The 19,908-nt window shown below is 37.2% G+C and overlaps 1 protein-coding gene and 1 pseudogene across 1 annotated transcript; both read left to right on the forward strand.

Moving 5' to 3' along the window:
• Positions 1–615: 615 nt before the first annotated feature.
• On the forward strand, positions 616–13,608 carry LOC121790231 (annotated as a pseudogene).
• Positions 13,609–17,362: 3,754 nt separating this feature from the next.
• LOC121790226 (tetrahydrocannabinolic acid synthase-like) lies at positions 17,363–19,260 on the forward strand. Its single transcript, XM_042188491.1, has one exon. The coding sequence runs from the start codon at positions 17,391–17,393 to the stop codon at positions 18,996–18,998; it is 1,608 nt and encodes a 535-aa protein (XP_042044425.1). The 5' UTR covers positions 17,363–17,390; the 3' UTR covers positions 18,999–19,260.
• The last annotated feature ends 648 nt before the right edge of the window (positions 19,261–19,908 follow it).

The following is a 19,908-nucleotide window of genomic DNA, read 5'->3' on the forward strand; positions in this document are numbered from 1 at the left end:
ACTTGCAGTTCACATTTCGAAAATGTTGTGGATGAGTGGCTGAAAATGCATTTCAATTCTCAATTAAGCTAAAAAATCTCAACCTAACAGTACCCTATAACCCTATAAAATAGTATATGAAACTTCATTTTAAAACTAGAAGATGATATCATGTGTTTTATATTTAATCTCAACTTGTGATAATTAATGGCAGATGGAGATAACAATAGTTATTTACTATACAATTAGATTTAATTATTACTTCATTTATATAGATCTCCAGTGGCTAGCTAGTATGCTGTAAACATGACAAATTTGGAAAATTATTCAAATTTTTTCTACTATGCATAATGAACTATTGTTTGACTTTGAACACGACAACTCAGTTTACTTTATTTAATTCGATTTAACATTAAACCAATTTTATTCCACATACGACAACTCAATTTCCTTTATTTAATTATATTTTACTTTAACTCAATCTTATTTGACAATTCCACTACATGACCTATTTACTTCAATGAATTATCTCCTTGTTTCTTCCATCCCAACTCTTTCAATCCTAAATTATAAATCTCACACCACTTTATATGATTGATTCATGCTTGAAACACAAATCAAGATCATCTCTCAACTATGAAGACAAGCTTTCCCACCATCACTTTAATTCTTCTTGTGATTAATATTTCATCCACACAAGCAATATCTACTCATGACTTCTTGAATGTCTCTCCAACAATTCAACAACTACTCTTTCATTTCCAACCATGTCTACACCCAATCAACTTTCTTTTCCTCAATCTTGCAAATTTCCCTTCAAAATCTGAGATTCGCCTCGGATTCCGCTCCAAGCCACAAGTGATCATCACCCAGAACACGATCCCAGATCCCGCCAGTCATATACTGTGCCAAAGAGAGGGCATGCAGATCAGAACCCGAAGCGGCGGCCATGACTTCGAGGGGCTATCTTACGTATCACAGGTCCCGTTTGTGATCATCGATTTGATCAAATTCAGTGAAATAACTATCGATGTTGGCGAGAAGACGGCGTGGGTTGAATCGGCGCGAACCACTGGTTCTTTATACTACAGGATCGCAGAGAAAAGCCCGATTCTTGCGTTTCCTGGTGGCGTTTGTACAACGATTGGCATCGGCGGCACTTCAGCGGAGGTGGCTACGGAACGTTGATGAGGAAATATGGCTTAGCGGCTGATCAAGTTATCGATGCAAGAATAATCGATGTTAACGGCAGGATTCTTGATAGAAAATCAATGGGCGAGGCTCTGTTCTGGGCAATCAGAGGCGGCGGAGGTGCTAGCTTCGGCGTCATAGTTGCTTGGAAGGTATTACACGAAATCTATACAGAACCGTTTACTTTTCATGATTTAATAAAATATATAATGTGTCCAAACTTTGTGTCCTTTTTATACTTTGTATGTTAGTACTTTATTAATACTTCCTGTCCCTAATAATCCATCATCATTTAATCTGACATAGATTTTAAGAAATATAATAATAAGTAGGTTGAAAAAATTAGTGGAACGTGAGTCCTATTTTTATATACTATTAATTTTAAATAAATTATGAGTGGAAATGAGTTAGTGGAATATAGAGTCCACTATCAAAAATAATAAATGTGAAAGGTGATAAATTTTTGAGGACGGATAAAAATAAAAATAAGTGATAAATTTTCAGGGAAAGAGACTGTATAAAATATAAGTAAAATGAGTTAATAGGATATAATGACTATATAATAAAATGAGAATTATTTTGGTATATCAGTTTAATATAGTACAACACGTTCTAAAATAAAAAATTGGGACTTATAATGTAACACCGATGAACTATTTTTTTTTTATGGGCTGAATGATTCCGAATGATTCCGACAGGTACAACTGGTAGATGTTCCAGAAACAGTCACTGTTTTCAACATTGCTAGAACACTAGAGCAAAATGCTACTCAACTCTTTCACCGCTGGCAATACGTAGCTTCCGAACTCGACAAAGATTTGATCATCGGAATCACGGTAGCCAAGGCGAACACAATCACCGTTTCCTTCTTCTCACTCTTCCTAGGTGGAATCGACAGACTCCTTCCACTGGTGCAAGAACACTTCCCCGAACTCGGGCTGGTCAGAGAAGACTGCATCGAAACGAGCTGGATCCGATCAATCCTATTCCACTACGGTTTCCCCATTGATTCTCCGAAGGAGGTGTTGCTCAACAGAACTCAACGCAGCGTCACAAACCTCAAAGGAAAATCGAATTACGTGCAGAAACCCATTCCCGAACATGGGCTGGAAGGCATGTGGAGGCTGTTTAGCGAAGAGGAGGCTGCGGGCGCATCCCTCATTATTTCCCCGTACGGTGGAAGAATGGCGGAGATTTCTGAATCCGCCATTCCTTTTCCGCACAGGGCGGGGAACTTGTACAAAATTCACCATATAGTATTTTGGGGAAAAGATGATGCTCAGAAGTCAGACAAGTACATAAGTTGGACTAGGAGGTTTGACAAATACTTAACTCCTTTTGTCTCGAGTCGGCCTAGAGAAGCGTATCTCAACTACAGAGATCTTGACCTTGGAGTCAACAACGTTGTGGGTAACACGAGCTATGCTCAGGCTAGCGTTTGGGGAAGAGATATTTTAAAGGCAATTTTGATCGCCTTGTTCGGGTTAAACTGTTGTTGATCCCGAGAATTCTTCAGGAAACGAACAGAGCATTCCGCCATTGCATTTGTGTGTGATTCACTTTAGAAGAAAATATAGATAATAAAATTTGTAACGCAAATACTCAATAATTTTCTTATATTGTACTCTCTTATGTATTTTTGTTTGATGCCTATTTTTGTCATCTTGTATATGTATTTGTATCTCGTTGTGTCATACTGTGTATCTATTTTACTATATATTTTGTTTGAATTATTGGTTTGATTCACTATATTCATTATTCATAACTAACTTCATTCTATTCATAATATATTTGAAATTAATATATAAAAGTAATATTCATATTCCACTAATTTTTTCCTCCTATTTTTCATAATATAGTCAAACAATTTTTAAAAAATCTGCACCGGTCAACTATAAGACAATTACTGGAGAAGGAGGGAGTATCTAACAACATCAACCGTTGGAGAGACATAGATCATATGTGCCTGTATAGGTAGTAAAAATTAGATTTGTAAGAGCATCTCCAACAAGCAACAAGGAAGGGTAAATAAAAGAGGTATATCATCTATATACTTCTTTAAAAAGTGAAATATACCCTTCCAAAAAGAAACATGTTCCAAAGAAAAAGGTATATAGAAAGGTAAATGATTTTTTAAACATAAAATAATAGTACAAAATGCATTAAAAAACATAAAGTGTGATACATTCTCAAATACCTTCTCCCTTAGAGAATGATTTTTCATGAAAAGAAGACAAATATGGTAGTTATAAAATTTTACCCCTCCATTGATGGAGAGGTAAAGATAGCTCTTTAAAATGGAAAAAAAGGTATAATGTCTTCTCAAATACATCTCCCCTTGGAGAATGATTTTTTATGAAAAAAAGGTTAATATGGTAGTTATATAACTTTAACTCTCCATTTACCTCACCCCTTGGAGATGCTCTGATAGTGAAATCTATTAAAAGTGAGCTAATGTTATAGTCAAGGAAGTTTGGAAGAAGTTAAAATTGACGCAGTTGCTGATGTGTGACAAACACATATTTTGCATGTTTTTAAGTACCAGATTTGACTTGTTTTAAATGTCAATCATGCAAATTATGTTCTTAAATTGCATATGTTATACATTTGGTATTTTTGACGTTTTTGTTGATAAATGATGGAAAAAGATAAAAAAATGAAAAAAGCCAAAGTGCAGCAGCCTCTGTTCGAGCCCATTCTGCCAGAGATTTTGAAATCCAATCAGTTCTTACTGCATGCCATTCTCTTCGTCTTCGAAAGAGCTTCGTGTGGACACGTTGAACGTCTCAATCGAAGTTCTGCAGAAAAAGTTATGACCATTCTACGAACATTGCGCAGTGCAGTCAAAACTGACGAAAATATAGGCGGAAATTCAAGGAATAAAATAAATTGTTGCCCAAATCTCTCCCATTTATTTGTAGGGCACGAAAATCATTAAACATAAACCTTTCTCCGCCTATAAATAACCAAACCTAATTCATAATCTCCATCTCAGAGCCTTCAATTCTTCTCATCTCTATCTCCATCTCTACACCTTTTTTCCATCCCTCCATCTCAGAGCCTTCAATCCTTCTCCATCTCTACACCTTCTTCCATCCCTCCATCTCAGAGCCTCCAATCCTTCCCTCTCTACACATTCTTTCATTCCATCTTCCACACATAATTCATCCATCTTCCATTGGAGCGGAACTCTGCAGATCCAGGCAAGAAAAGACTGAAGATAGAAGATTCAACCTTGGGTTTTATCAATTTCTTTCGTACTTTTATTTTTGTTTTTACTAATTGTCTATGAGTAGTTAAACATCATTTGTAGATTTTTTGGTGAAAACTATTATGAATATGTTTTGATTTATTGAATTGAACCTTTTTCTAGCTCTTGTGATTATTTTGCTTGTTCTTGTGCTTTTATTGTTCTTTTGTCTGGCCAACTTTAGAACTATGTCCATCTAACTAGATTAATCGAGATATAGCTAGTTTTACGTGGTAAAAGGAACGAGTACAACACATAGGTTTATCTGCACTCGAGAGAGGGGACCCTTTGTGAGGACTTGAGTCTTAGGAACTTAAGGAGTTAGAATCTAAATCTATTTGAAGGAGACTTTGATAGTTAAAGTCTAATCTACTGGATAAGTGCACTTGAGAGAGGGCTTATCTGAAAATCGCGACTTTGCTAATAATCCTGGAGACACATAAAGGTAAAAGTTCTGTGAGATTAATCATCACTAGATCGTAGTAGTTGGATCCTAAAACTCTACTTTCTTTAGCTTGCTTTGTATTGTTTTGTTTTTATATTTGTTTATATTTATGTCTAGTTTATAAAACTAAAACTCAAAACTCCATGTCTCTAGATAGTATATGACGCTTAGTATATGATAGCCAGTTGCAATCTTATTCCCTGTGTTCGATATTCCGGTACTGACCTTTAGCTATATGATACGGACCCCCCGTATCTCAGTCATGATCCGCCAGTGGAGCCGGCGGAGCCGCTGCGATCTGATCGCGAGCCAGCAGTAGGGGCAGTAGTCCACGAGACGGAGGAGTTAGAAGAAGTACGAGAAGTGCAGGAGACCGTCGAGGAGCAGGTTAGGCGAGCGAAGGAAGTACGAGAGGAAGCATCCATCGCGAAGATGAAGCCGACGAGGAACGCAAGGCCTCCGAAGAGGTTCGGCGACTTCGTCGACAAGTAGTTCTTTCCATAATTAGTTAATTAGTTAGTCTTTATTTGTGGTATTAGTCGAATCTTAGTCCTTTATTTTGGGAGTCTTTTTATTATTTATTTTGTAATTAATTCGAGCGCAATTATAAGCTCCGTCGGGTTTTCTTGTTGGTTCTTTCCCGATGTAGGATTAGGTCGAACCAAACCTAGGGTCCATAGAATATAAATAGGCCTTTGCCGTTCATAACAGATTATGAATGAAAATTATTATTGGCCCAACTTCTCGCTATCATCTTGAACCCTAGACGACGACTGCCTGACGGGAAGAATCCCGCACACAGCCGATCGCCTGTGACCGACGATCCAAACCCGGACGCCGGAGTTTGCGTGTTCGCTGCAATTCGTGGTTGTAGGCGAGTTGAGAGCGAGAGGCTCTTAACATCTGGTGCTTTCATCGACGTACTCATGAGTCGATTCCACAATAACGGGAAGTCAGCATGGGGCGGTCCTCGCCCGAATTCTTTCGCAAGTGGGGCTTCGCGCCGTCAGAATTTCACAATCCGTCGTAATGATGTTTTTCAACGTCAACCGATCGACGGGGAAGATTTGGAGGGTCGCCCAAACGGTGATCCACACCAGGAGGACACGGTGAATAGAAGGTTGGAGCGCTTACTGGAGCAGATGAATAAATTTGATCAGTGGCGGGATGAAACGGATCGCAGATTCGAGAGTATGGATCCACCTGTGACGCGGGAAACGGAACCCCCTCTGGGGTTTGTTGAGACAGACGATGGTGGGTTTGAGGAGTTCAGGAGACGGAATTCGGGAGATATGGGGTACCGCGCACGAAACCCTACTGGCGGCTTTCGCCAGGGTGCGATGGAGGACCGGGAGCACCGCGATGAAAGGGGCAGGTGGGGTTCGGCCTGGGATGCACCAGGGAATCGCTACGTTAGGCCTCAATTCGGAAGTGTTCCGCAACAATTCGACAGGCCGGTGACGTGTTGGGATCCGCCTCATCGATATCAATCATCTTCTGGCGCGTTTGATAGGAATCAGGTATCGATGAAGCCACCAAGATTCGATGGCACCGACGCGACGAACTAGATCTCCAGGGTTCACTACTATTTTGACCATGTTATGATGCCGGAGGCTCAGCGCCTTCATTACGCTGTCATGCTATTCGACCCACCAGCATCGGAATGGGTGTTTAACTACTGTGCCAACAATGATTTTGTCACGTGGCAGGAATTTTTGGAGAATGTTCGTCATCGCTTCGACAGACAGAGCTTCAAAGATTACTTCGGGCTAATCGCGAAGCTGACCCAGACGGGAACAGTACTGGAATACCATGATACATTTGAGAGGTACCTATATCGGGTTCAGGGTGTCCTGGAGGCAAAACTTTTTACGTTATATGTGGCAGGCCTTAAGCCGGATATGCAGGAGCGGGTTACACTCCGCCGACCGAGATCTCTAGCGGCGGCCATGGCACTGTCCTTGGAGTTGGAGGACTCCCAACCTGACCGTAACCTTGGTCAGTCCCCTTCCGGTTTTCAACGACGAACGTGGCAGGGGCGCGACAACCGACCGTCGGCAACCCCATTAGGCCCCCAGCCGTCAGCTGCACAGGGTGCCGTGCAGGGCCTGCCGGTGGGACCACAACAGCATTTAAAGGAGCAGACGCGCAGCCCAGCCATCAGGGTGTCCTAGGCAGAGAAGTCTGAGCGTTCACGGCTGGGACTCTGTTGGCACTGTCCAGAAAAATGGGTGATAGTTCACGTGTGTAAGCAACGTATGCTCTGCTACGCGGATGAGGAAGAGTCACTATCTGACGAGGGTAACGGTGATGTGAGGGACAACGAACTACAGTCGGAGATTGCACATATACACTCGCTGGATGTGGGGAAGGCGATCTCGACCCCTTAAGGTGTTGGGGCACATCCATGATCGCGAGGTTTGTATTCTGGTCGACACAGGGAGTGACCGTGATTTCTTACACCCGACCATAGCGGAGAGCCTACATCTGGCCTTGTCCCCGATTCGACCTTTTCGGGTGTTTGTGGGGAATGGCGCGACTTTAATTTGCACTCATATGGCGATGCAAACGAGATTGAGGGTGCAAGGATGCGAGTTTGTAGTGGACCTGCACATTTTAGCCTGCTTTGTATTGTTTTGTTTTTATATGTGTTTATATTTATGTCTAGTTTATAAAACTAAAACCCAAAACTCCATGTCTCTAGATAGTATATGACGCTTAGTATATGATAGCCAGTTGCAATCTTATTCCCTGTGTTCGATATTCCGGTACTGACCTTTAGCTATATGATACGGACCCCCCGTATCTCAGTCATGATCCGCCAGTGGAGCCGGCGGAGCCGCTGCGATCTGATCGCGAGCCAGCAGTAGGGGCAGTAGTCCACGAGACGGAGGAGTTAGAAGAAGTACGAGAAGTGCAGGAGACCGTCGAGGAGCAGGTTAGGCGAGCGAAGGAAGTACGAGAGAAAGCATCCATCGCGAAGACGAAGCCGACGAGGAACGCAAGGCCTCCGAAGAGGTTCGGCGACTTCGTCGACAAGTAGTTCTTTCCATAATTAGTTAATTAGTTAGTCTTTATTTGTGGTATTAGTCGAATCTTAGTCCTTTATTTTGGGAGTCTTTTTATTATTTATTTTGTAATTAATTCGAGCGCAATTATAAGCTCCTTCGGGTTTTCTTGTTGGTTATTTCCCGATGTAGGATTAGGTCGAACCAAACCTAGGGTCCATAGAATATAAATAGGCCTTTGTCGTTCACAACAGATTATGAATGAAAATTATTATTGGCCCAACTTCTCGCTATCATCTTGAACCCTAGACGACGACTGCCTGACGGGAAGAATCCCGCACACAGCCGATCGCCTGTGACCGACGATCCGAACCCGGACACCGGAGTTTGCGTGTTCGCTGCAATTCGTGGTTGTAGGCGAGTTGAGAGCGAGAGGCTCTTAACACTATACTAGTTCTACCCTGTAAACTTGCAGGTATTTTTAGTGCTAATAAATAGTGCATCAATGTGACAATTATGTGGTATGACTATATGATAGCACATACCATAGTGGATGTTCTTGGTGAATGATTGTATAATTTGGAAGAAACCTAAATTGATAGGGTGGATCGTCATATGTACTGTACCGAAATTGCCATACTATATATCATATGGAAAATTCATGAGTAAAAATCATATCATTATCTTACTGATACTTGGTATTTAGAATTTTTGGCCGTACTAATTTAAATATCGATATCGTGCCAAAATTCAGTATGCCAAAAATGTACTCTGTGCTGAATTTCCATACGATACACCACAGTACCATTATAAAATATTATATTATAAATTTATTCAATATACATGTAAGTATATTACTCTCTCCTTCTCTTAAAATGTGAGTCCTTCCTCTATAGGTTTGCAATAAATAGTAAAAGTGAAAGGTGACAAATTTTTAGGGACGGACGAAAAAGGAAATAAGTGACAAATTTTGAGGGACGGACGGAGTATGTATTTATGATATACAATATATAAATGTCGATGAACGCAAGCAAACACATCATCCGCTTCTTGGGGAAGCAGGTGGAAATGTTCGAACACTGACAACAATGGTACCGTAGGCTACTTAGTAGAAGGCTTGCAATAAAACACGACTATTTTTCGATAGGTTTCGATTCTTTTTTACACAACACACATCGATCATCTTTGAATCCCCCGGTGGGTTAAAACGGTCTAAATTGTGAAGAGTAGGAAAGGCATTTACAAGTTTTTCATGGTTAGTTTCATTATTCAATCTATTGGAGTTTGCCGTGTAACCATGTTTGTTGTAGGCATATGTCCACAAGTTAAGCAATTATTTATTTATGTATACTTTATCTTTAAGATATTTGTGTATATCTTTTGGAACATTGTAATATTTTTCCAATGCATTATTGATTGAGTTTGAAATTTGAACAACTAAAATTGACTAACTTTTATGACAGCTCAACATTGGTTTATTTAATTTGATTTTATATCTTATTTTATTCCATGATGGTTATTAAAATATGGCAGAACCCATCTAGAATTCATTGTACTAATAAATATTATTTTATTAGATCTTTCTATAATTTTTTTGTTTTATTAGGTCTATTTATAATTTTTATTCCATTAAGTCCTTATACAAATGTATTGTTATTTAAGAAGTTATTTAATTGGATTTTTATTTAACGACTTCAAATTTTAATTCACCTTTCCTATTAATTAATTTTTTTATCTCTTATATATTTTGAAGACAATTCAGTTGCAATATTATTGACTAAATAATAACTGGAAATATGAAAAATTTACAAGTTGATTATAACATGCAATATCAATATATTTATAAAAAGACCTAATGAAACAAAATGAATTAGTACCAAGTACCTAATATAACAAAATTTGTTAAATTAAGGCCTAATGAATCTAATTGTATCATTAGCACAATAACCTCTACATGTGCTTTGCCTTAAAATATCAATTGTTAAATTAAGGCCTAATGAATCTAATTGTATCATTAGCACAATAACCTCTACATGTGCTTTGCCTTAAAATATCAATACATCAATGACAATTAACAAGCAAAAATATATGGCATAAAGTTTCAGTGGTCGAAACAGTGGCAATATGTCTGAACCACTAAATTTTTAATCATTACTTTTATTAATTAGATTTTGGAACTTAGTACTATAATATGCTCATTCCTCTCATCCCAACTCTTTCCACCCGAAAGATAATAAATGTACCTTAACTTTAATTCTTTTTGTGATTGACTTATGCTTGTGACCAAAATTAAGACATATCTCAGCTATGAAGGCAAGTTTTTTCACCATCACTTTAATCCTTCTTCTCATTAATGTTTCATGCTCACAAGAAGTATCTACTGATGATTTCCTTGAATGCCTATCCCAACAATTCAACAACTACTCTTCCATTTCCAACCATGTCTACACCCAAATCAACTCTTCCTTTTCTTCAATCCTATTGTTTTCCATTTGGAATCTGAGATTTGCCTCTGGATTCTACTCCAAAGCCGCAAGTGATCATCACCCCAGAGCACGAATCCCAGATCCCGCCAATCATATATTGCGCCAAAAATAAGAGATTGCAAATCAGAACTCGAAGTGGTGTCCATGACTTAGAGGAACTATCTTACGTATCACAAGAATATACTACTATTTTCAATGTGCGAGATGAATTTTAAAGCAAAATTAGTAAAATAGAATCCATCTCATATTGGATTGCATCTTTCCAAAATGCAGCATCCCTCGATGCCATAGCTTCTTTGTAAGTCCTTGGATCATCATCAATATTAAAACAATATTGATATTGAAAGTTAATTTTATTCCTTGATCCTTCTACCAAGTACAATTGGAAATTATCACCAAAAGACTTAGCTTTTCTTGCTCTACTACTCCTCCCAGCCTCAGGCGGTGTATTAGTCACTTTGTTAGTCACATCACAGTTACTAGAGCTTCCAATCATGCCTCCAGGTTTAAGTAAAGACGTGAATCTATCCTCATTGCCAAAATTAGCATCTCTTGACTCAATAATAGAGTGCACGGATACGTAGTCATTAGGTTCTATGACATAGAACCTATAGCAGGCAGAATCTTCAGGATAGCCAAGAAATACACAATCTATACCTCTTTGACCTATGGTTTTTATTTTAGGGTCAGTTAGTCTTACCACAGCCCGACAACTCCAAACTCTGAGAATCTGAGATAACTCAGTTTTGGTGGTTTCTTATGCCAAAGTTCATAAGGGGTTATCTTGTTCCTTTTATTAGGAACTTTGTTCAATAAATAACAGACTGTTAACATAGCCTCACCCCAAAATCCTTCACTTAGGCCAGAATAGCACAATATTGAATTAACCATTTCTTTCAATGTTCTATTCTTTCTTTCCGCTACACCATTTTGTTGTGGTGTATATGAAGCAGTGGTCTGATGTACTATTCCAGTAGACTCGAAATATACTGGATCATAATACTCACCTCCCCTATCAGTGCGAAGAACTTTAATCTTCACACCATAATGGAGCTCTACACCTTCTTTGAAGATTTTAAATTTATCATGAGCTTCATCTTTTGAATGGCACAAATAGATATGGCAATATCTTGTAGCATCATCAATAAAAGTAACTACATACTTTTTATTACCAGTGATGAAGTCGAATGAAAATCACACAAATCACTGTGTATAAGTTCTAATACCTTAGTATCTTTACTGATAATTTTATTGAAAGGTTGTCGAGTAATTTTAGTTAACATGCAAGTTTTACACCTTTCAACATTCAAATCAAAAGCTGGTATTAAACTCATTTTCGACATATCTTTCAATCTCTTGTAATGCACATGTCCTAAATTCTGATTTACTAACTTGATTACTAGAACTAGTAGAAGTCATGCAAACAGAATTATTAACAAAAGAAACATCTAGATTCAACTTAAACATACTACATACGTAACCGAATCCAATAAAAGTACCATGTCTTGACAGAATGTATTTGTCACTTTCTAAAACTTGTTTATAGCCACAATTATTTAATACAATACCAGAAACTAAGTTTTTACGAATACCAGGTACATATACAACATTTTTTAAAACTAAAGAGTTTCCAGAAGTAAATACTAGGCTAACAGTTCCTATTCCTTTTATTGGTTCAGTTGCAACATTGCCCATCTTCAACGAAGATCCATCTTCAATTGGTTTGAAATCCTTGAACCATTGACGATCCTTGCACACATGACATGTTGCACCCGAATCAACCCACCACGAAAGATCATCATCCTGCACATAGAGTGCTTCAGAGATTATTGATGCATAATAATTCTCAACAGAATGATCATTAGGTACATAAAACGAACCTGATTGTTTTCCAGGATCCTTGGATCCACTTGTACCAGCCTCGTTCTTTCCTTTACCTCCACCGTTTCCAGACTTACAATCCCTCTTGAAGTGCCCGGATTTACCACACTTCCAGCACATCAGTTTAGGCTTCTTATTCCCAGCCTTACTGTTGTTTCCTTGAAACTTTCGTTTCCCTTGAAATGTTCGTTTCTTTTTACCAGTCTTGGAGGATTCACCCTCTTCCACCATGTTCACAGAAGAACCAACCATTGTTTTACCATTACCGACATAGCCTTTTTTCCATATCACGTATGGGCTGTTCGATTTGGAAGTCACTTCCAAGTTCGACCAGATTCAACTCCTCCTTCTTATGTTTCAGATTATTTTTAAAATCCTTCCAAGAGGGTGGCAGTTTATCGATAATACTAGAAACAGAAATGGATTCATCCATTTTCATATCATATTGGGAAAACTGTCCCAATATCCTCAACAATTCGTTGTATTGTTCCATGACATGCCTCGAATCCACCATTTTATAGTTAATAAAGTTCCCAACAAGAAATTTCTTGCTAGAGGCATCTTCTGCCATATATTTGGCTTCGAGGGAATCCCACAACTCTTTAGCAGACTCTACGTTTTGATACACATCAAAAAGGGAATCAAACATATCGTTTAAGATGTGACCACGACATATGTAGTCGTCGTTCTCCCACTTCATCCGCCTCCTTGTTTGTTCCAGAGTTTCATTCTCAATAGCCTCGGGCATGGGAGTACTCAGAACATACACGACCTTCAGATTTGTCAACATGAAATGCATCTTCTTTTGCCAGCATCTGAAATCCTGGCCAGCAAACTTGTCCAACTTTGCGAAACCTTTCGTTGCTTCCTTCGTCATTTCCTTGTTCGACATCTTCAGAAAAATTGATTTGATCTTTGTTAGGGAGATTTACTGAATTGTGAACAACTGGATATTCTGAAAGGCGTGAATAACACTTTCAGATCAAATCAATTTGGTGGTTCTGCCAATATTTGATCGGATACAATTCAGGTTTAGAAGTTTCGTATGTTGATTCTGCGATTCCACTTTGAACCGAAAAAGATATATAAGAAGAGGTTTGAAACGAAACATTGCGTGTTTTCACGAAGCATTGTGTCTCTTCGTTTCTTAACTGATTTTTAATAGTTTTTTTCAAGTAGTTTCAAAAATTGCAAATCTGTCCTTCGACTATCATATATTATATTTCCGGATGAATTTTCTACACAACAACTTTAATGGAAATAAAAAATTTCAAAGGCAATTTTGATCGGCTGATTCGGGTGAAAACTGTTGTTGATCCCGATAATTTCTTCAGGAACGAACAGAGCATTCCGCCATTGTTAGTTTGATTTGTGTGATTCACTCTATTGTGCTACTCTATACAAATCTGCTTGTTAGTTTGATTTGCTTCATCTAATTTGATATTACATTTTGTTTTGTCTTAGAGTATATATGTTGTTATAGTAACATACTTTACATTTCCTATGTATCATTACTTTTGGACATATATATTAAGAATTGTTATTGTAAATCTATGAAGTTCACCATTGGGAATACACTGGTTTTAGTAGAATAAGTCACTTTTAATGAAACGATTCAAAAATGAAAACATGTCATATTTATTGGAAAAGAGAAATTAATAAATTGTTTCATTACCAAATTGATCACCTTTTAATTGCCTTATTTTTAGACTGTAAGATTGATTAGAATTTTACTAAACTTCTTGACTTTTTTTGGCAATTTGCCCCATCTATAATGATTATCTCTTTTTTGTCTCTGTTTTATTAGGGTAAGAAATAAGAAATAAGGTCAAGCAAAAATATAATATTGCCTCCTGAAAAATTATTTAATACTATAAATATTGATCCAAAGCTCAATACCTCATGCATATATTTTGAGACAATTCTACTTTTGTTCTAGAGAATTAATGGAATTCCATTTTAATAAAGGAGATTAGATTTATTCCAAATGAGGGAGTGACGCACAAGGGTTATGCGTCGTTATTATTGAACGACGCACAACCCTTATGCGTCGTTGGTTAACGACGCATAAGGATTATGCGTCGTTCAAAGACGCATAAGCATTATGCGTCGTTAACTAACGGCGCATAAGGGTTGTGCGTCACACTGGTAAGCATTCCCGCCTATAACCCGGGTGACCCGGGTTCGATCCCCGGCAACGGCGCATTTTTTTAAGTGATTAGTATTTGTTAAAAATGAGTTATTCTAAACATTTGTTTTTGGCAAATAGATATTACTCTTATAAAAGAATGGTCCCCCAAAACGAATACATGTACATTGATAAATTAATTTATACTTCTATTATCTATGACCACTGTTTATTTTATTTTATATATTAAGTTTATTTTTGAATATCTTAAAAATTACTATTGTTTATTCCGTTAATTGTATAATAACATAAAAATCAAAACTTTATTCACTTATAGATTATGTTTATATAAAATACATGGCATAATATTATATACTATTAATTAAATAATCCAAGTCTTTATGTTATAAGAAAATAAAATAACGCTTATTATAAAATAATTTCCAAAAGTACTTGCTGCAATATTGATTAATGAATGTTCTACCCACTTTAATAAAATAATGCTTATTATAATAGCGGTGACTATACTCTAATAAATAATAGTAATAATAATAGTAAAAACGCGCCGTTGCCGGGGATCGAACCCGGGTCACCCGAGTGATAGGCGGGAATGCTTACCAGTGTGACGCACAACCCTTATGCGTCGTTGATTAACGACGCATAATGCTTATGCGTCTTTGAACGACGCATAATCCTTATGCGTCGTTAACTAACGACGCATAAGGGTTGTGCGTCGTTCAATAATAACGACGCATAATCCTTGTGCGTCACTCCCCCATTCGGAATAAATCTAATCCCCTTCATTAAAATGGAATTCAATTAACATGTTTTACCAAAAAAAGAAAGAACTCATATATTTTCCACTAAGGCGGCCGGAGTTGTGGCGGCGGCGGCGGATTGAAGGATATTTCCAATTGGTAAATGTTCATAGTCTTGTGTATATAAAAGCATTGTCTTGTATCACCTTATATGAAATTGGTAAAAGTTAATGGGTTAATTCTACATCATGATAGTTATTTTTCTGTTTAAACCCATAAATACTACTCCCTCAGTCCCACCGAAGATTGACCCATTTTTCTCTTTTGTGTGTCTCAACTAAGATGACTCGTTACTAATATAGAAACATTTGTATTTCTAATTTATTCGATCTCTATTACTTTATTCTCTCTATTTAACACATAAATAAAATTGCAAAAAGTCTCGTACCATCCAAGGAAAGGGTCATCTACTTTGGGACGGAGGGAGTACTAAGTTAATTAAAGTTTTAAGTCCACATTTGACGACCTTCTCTGAAATTTGATTATGTATATCTCTCTTTACAAGCTACATATTTGCTTCAAATATAGACTTAGAAGAAGATGGATACAATAGGTCGTCTATAAGACTATAAATGTTGAAATTTAGACATTTTTTGCACAATATTTTATGATCAGTAGGTACTAATAACGTGAATGAAAGTACACATAAAAAAATGTGAACGCAAGCGTTGAATCATGAATATAAAGTGATATGATTAAGTTTGAATGAAGAAATATGTTACTACCAATTAAATAGAATGGGACAGTTGAAATCTCAGAAATAGTATCATTTCAGGATAACATTAATTTTAATGTGCATGTAATAAAGTAACAGAAAAAAGAAAAATTAGTTGAAATAATGTAGTGGGTGGTGAGACTATAAATTATTTGTAAAGTAAAAGGAGAAAATATTTCTATAAATGAATATGGACTATTTTTATGGGACGAACGAAAAAGGAAATTCAATCGTTTCTATGGGATCGGAGGGAGTGCAAAATATACAATATACTTAATATATTTTTGAGAGTTTTTTAGTTTAGCACCTCTAGTTGGCTTTTCTTTCCTTTTTTTCTTGGCCTTGTGATGACTTTAACCCATGATCTATAGGATTAATAATATTGTCTTGCTAGCTAAAATTAAATTCATTTGCTTATAAAAATAAAGAGTGTCTTACCAACTAAGTGATTTAATTTGTATCAATAATGTAATTTAGAATAATGATATGTATATTTTTCAATATCACACTATCCACATGTCATATTTAATGCCAATGAAATGATACAATGAAAATAAAATAAAAAATTGTAACTTATGAAGACTGTGTTGCCGAAATTACGCATTGGGTCCATGTTCTCTATTTATTGTATTCATTATTGTCGGAGGTGAAAATTATCAACGCATGATTTAATTTGTATCAATAATGTAATTTAGAATAATGATATGTATATTTTTCAATATCACACTATCCACATGTCATATTTAATGCCAATGAAATGGTACAATGAAAATAAAATAAAAAATTGTAACTTATGAAGACTGTGTTGCCGAAATTACGCATTGGGCCCATGTTCTCTATTTACTGTATTCATTATTGTCGGAGTTGAAAATTATCAACACATGATGCATGGGATGACACATGTGTCTCTCATCAGGCACAAAAAACTAATTGGTTGTCGGTCGGTGGTGCAATAACCAATAAGATATAGATATATGTGGCGGCTGTCACTGACAATTGATGGTGCGATTGGATTATGAATCTAAAAGCAAAGTGAATTATTAATCTATGTCACGACGATCAAACTCGATTCCGATTATTAATAGGATTATGGTTCATTATTTTTTGCCTATAAGAAGTATATATTCTCTATAGTTGTAATAGTATCAAAGAAATTATATAGTGAATCCGTGGCTTAACATTACCCTAGACTACTGTCATATTGGACTAGGTAATCAAAGTGTATCTTTGATTTTATCAGCGATTATTTATGTTATTATTTCCTAACATGTACGACGAAGGGTTAGAGCGGAACTGGTGCACCATGAGGTTAGTGAATGGTGAAACAATTGAATTTAATAGAGTTTTTCGTCCGTCCCGTGCTAATGATTTTTTTTTATCTCAAATGGATCCTCTATTGTTTAAACATAAAAGTTGACTATTCAAACTTTGTGATAGTACTATTTAAATGTTCACTTCCCATTCCATTCCATTCCATTATCTCTCAAGTATGAAGACAAACATTTTCTATCTTGCTTCAGTTCTTCTTGCTTTAATTTCATGCACATCAGCATCATCTACTGGCAAATTTCTTGAATGCCTGTCCAAACAATTCAAAAACTACTCTTCCATTTCCAACAATGTTTACACCCCAATCAACTCTTCTTATTCATCTATCTTGGAAACTTCCATCCAGAATCTGAGATTTTTCCCCTCAGATTCGACTTCAAAACCGCAAGTGATCATAACCCCAAAACACGAATCTCAGATCCCGCCGATCATATATTGTGCCAAAAGGACTAACATACAAATCCGAACCCGAAGCGGCGGCCATGACTTCGAGGGACTATCTTATGTATCACAGGTCCCGTTCGTGATCATCGATTTGATCAATTTTAGCGAAATCAAAGTCAATGCTGAGGAGAAAACCGCGTGGGTTGGACCCGGTGCAACCATCGGTTCCTTATACTACCGGATTTTCGAGAAAAGCCCGGTTCTAGGGTTTCCCGGCGGAAACTGCCCAACCATTGGCCTTGGCGGGCACTTCAGCGGAGGCGGTGTCGGCCTAATGCTGAGAAAATATGGCCTCGCCGCAGATAACGTCGTCGACGCGAGAATAGTCGACGTCAGCGGCAGAATCCTAGACAGGAAATCGATGGGCGAGGATCTTTTCTGGGCCATCAGAGGCGGCGGAGGCGCCAGTTTCGGCGTGATCACTGCCTGGAAGGTACAGCTGGTGGATGTTCCAGAAACAGTCACTGTTTTCAGAATCAGCAAAATGTTGGAACAGAATGCGACTCAACTGGTCCACCGCTGGCAACACGTTGCTCCTAACCTCGACAAAGATCTGCTCATCGCGGTCGATGCTTCGAGGCAAAATTCCACCATTGAGGTGTGGTTTTCCTCTATGTTTCTCGGCGGGATCGACAGATTGCTCTTGATCATGAAAAACAGTTTCCCCGAGTTAGGGTTAGTGAGAGAAGACTGCACAGAAATGAGCTGGATCCAATCCGTGGTGTATATAGCTGCTCGTTTTCCCATTGAAACATCGCCACGAGTTCTTCTAAGCAGAAGCAATCCTTTTAAAGGATACTTCAAGGCCAAGTTGGATTACGTGCAAGAGCCGATTCCTGTGTCTGGAATCGAAGGCGTCTGGAGACATTTGGTCGAGTTGGAAGCCGGGCAAGCTCGTGTCGAGATGGTTCCTTATGGTGGAAGAATGGCGGAGATTTGTGACTCCGCCATTCCTTTCCCGCACAGGGCGGGAAACTTGTACGAAGTCATCCAGATGGTGACTTGGGACGAAAAGCAGAATGAAGATTCGGGAAAGTACATAAGCTTTAGCAGAAAGCTCGAGGGTTACTTGACTCCTTACGTGTCGAAGAATCCGAGGGAAGCATATCTCAACGCCAGAGATCTCGACCTCGGAGTCAACAACGTTCGAGGAAAGACGAGCTACGAGCAAGCCAGCGTTTGGGGGAAGAGATATTTTAAGGACAATTTCGATCGTCTTGTTAGGGTGAAAACTGTGGTTGATCTCGAGAATTTCTTCAGAAACGAACAGAGCATTCCGTCCGTTTCACTCGCATTGAGATTGGATTGTGTTTCCGTCACATAATATTTCGTCTGCAGATTTCTTCATGCGGTAAATAAAATCAAACATCTTCTTTTGATTGTGCTTGATAGTGGAAAATATGAATGTAATAATTATTTTAAGTCAATTTGTTTGAAACAAGGTGGCTTGTTTGTGGAAGTGATTTTACATGATTGTACTTAAGCATGACCACAACTTTTATCCTGTACAATATATTTGATAGATTCATGTCCTAAACATTATGAATTGATGAAATTTTAATCCGAAAGTAATATGATTATAAAAATATGATTAGTTAATGTTTATTTTTTATGGAGTATATATTAGTTAATGTTTTTTATATCTTTTATCAATTATTATTATTATTATGATTATGATTATTATTATTTTGTTTTAGAAGTTATCTATGTTTTAATTATCAACACGCGCATCACAGATTCCAGATTAAAAAATTAATTAATTAGACACAAACTTGCTTGAAAATGTGTATTAACATATTGGTTCTTGACAATATAATCTGAACTAACTAGTTGAACTTTGAACATGAAATCATTTGTTTATTACAAATTAGTTTATTTTCGTCATTAATATATGTCAGAATATAATAACATATATACTAATTAATAATATCACTATGCATATGGAGCATTTATGTAATAAATATTATAATTTCGCGTTGATCGCACTACTAATTAAAGAGTATGTTGAATCAAAATCACATTTACTAACACTTATCTAGTTTCTTTTATTAATTATTGTTTGGAGTTGACAACTTGGTTTAAGTGATTCAAAAATCATTTAGTTATCTTCACATGGTTATTAAACTATGTCCACATGGATGACTTGTCAAGCAACTTTAAACACAAAATTTGATGAAAAAACACATCCTCAGGTTATTGTTTCAAAATTTATTTTTGAAAATAATGAAACAAAA

The sequence above is a fragment of the Salvia splendens genome, unplaced genomic scaffold, assembly GCF_004379255.2.
Source record: "Salvia splendens isolate huo1 unplaced genomic scaffold, SspV2 ctg444, whole genome shotgun sequence".
Classification (NCBI taxonomy): Eukaryota; Viridiplantae; Streptophyta; class Magnoliopsida; order Lamiales; family Lamiaceae; genus Salvia; species Salvia splendens.

Bases quoted from the DNA above. Each gene is read 5' to 3' on its own strand.
- LOC121790226 (XM_042188491.1), top strand. From the start codon at position 17,391: ATGAAGACAAACATTTTCTATCTTGCTTCAGTTCTTCTTGCTTTAATT.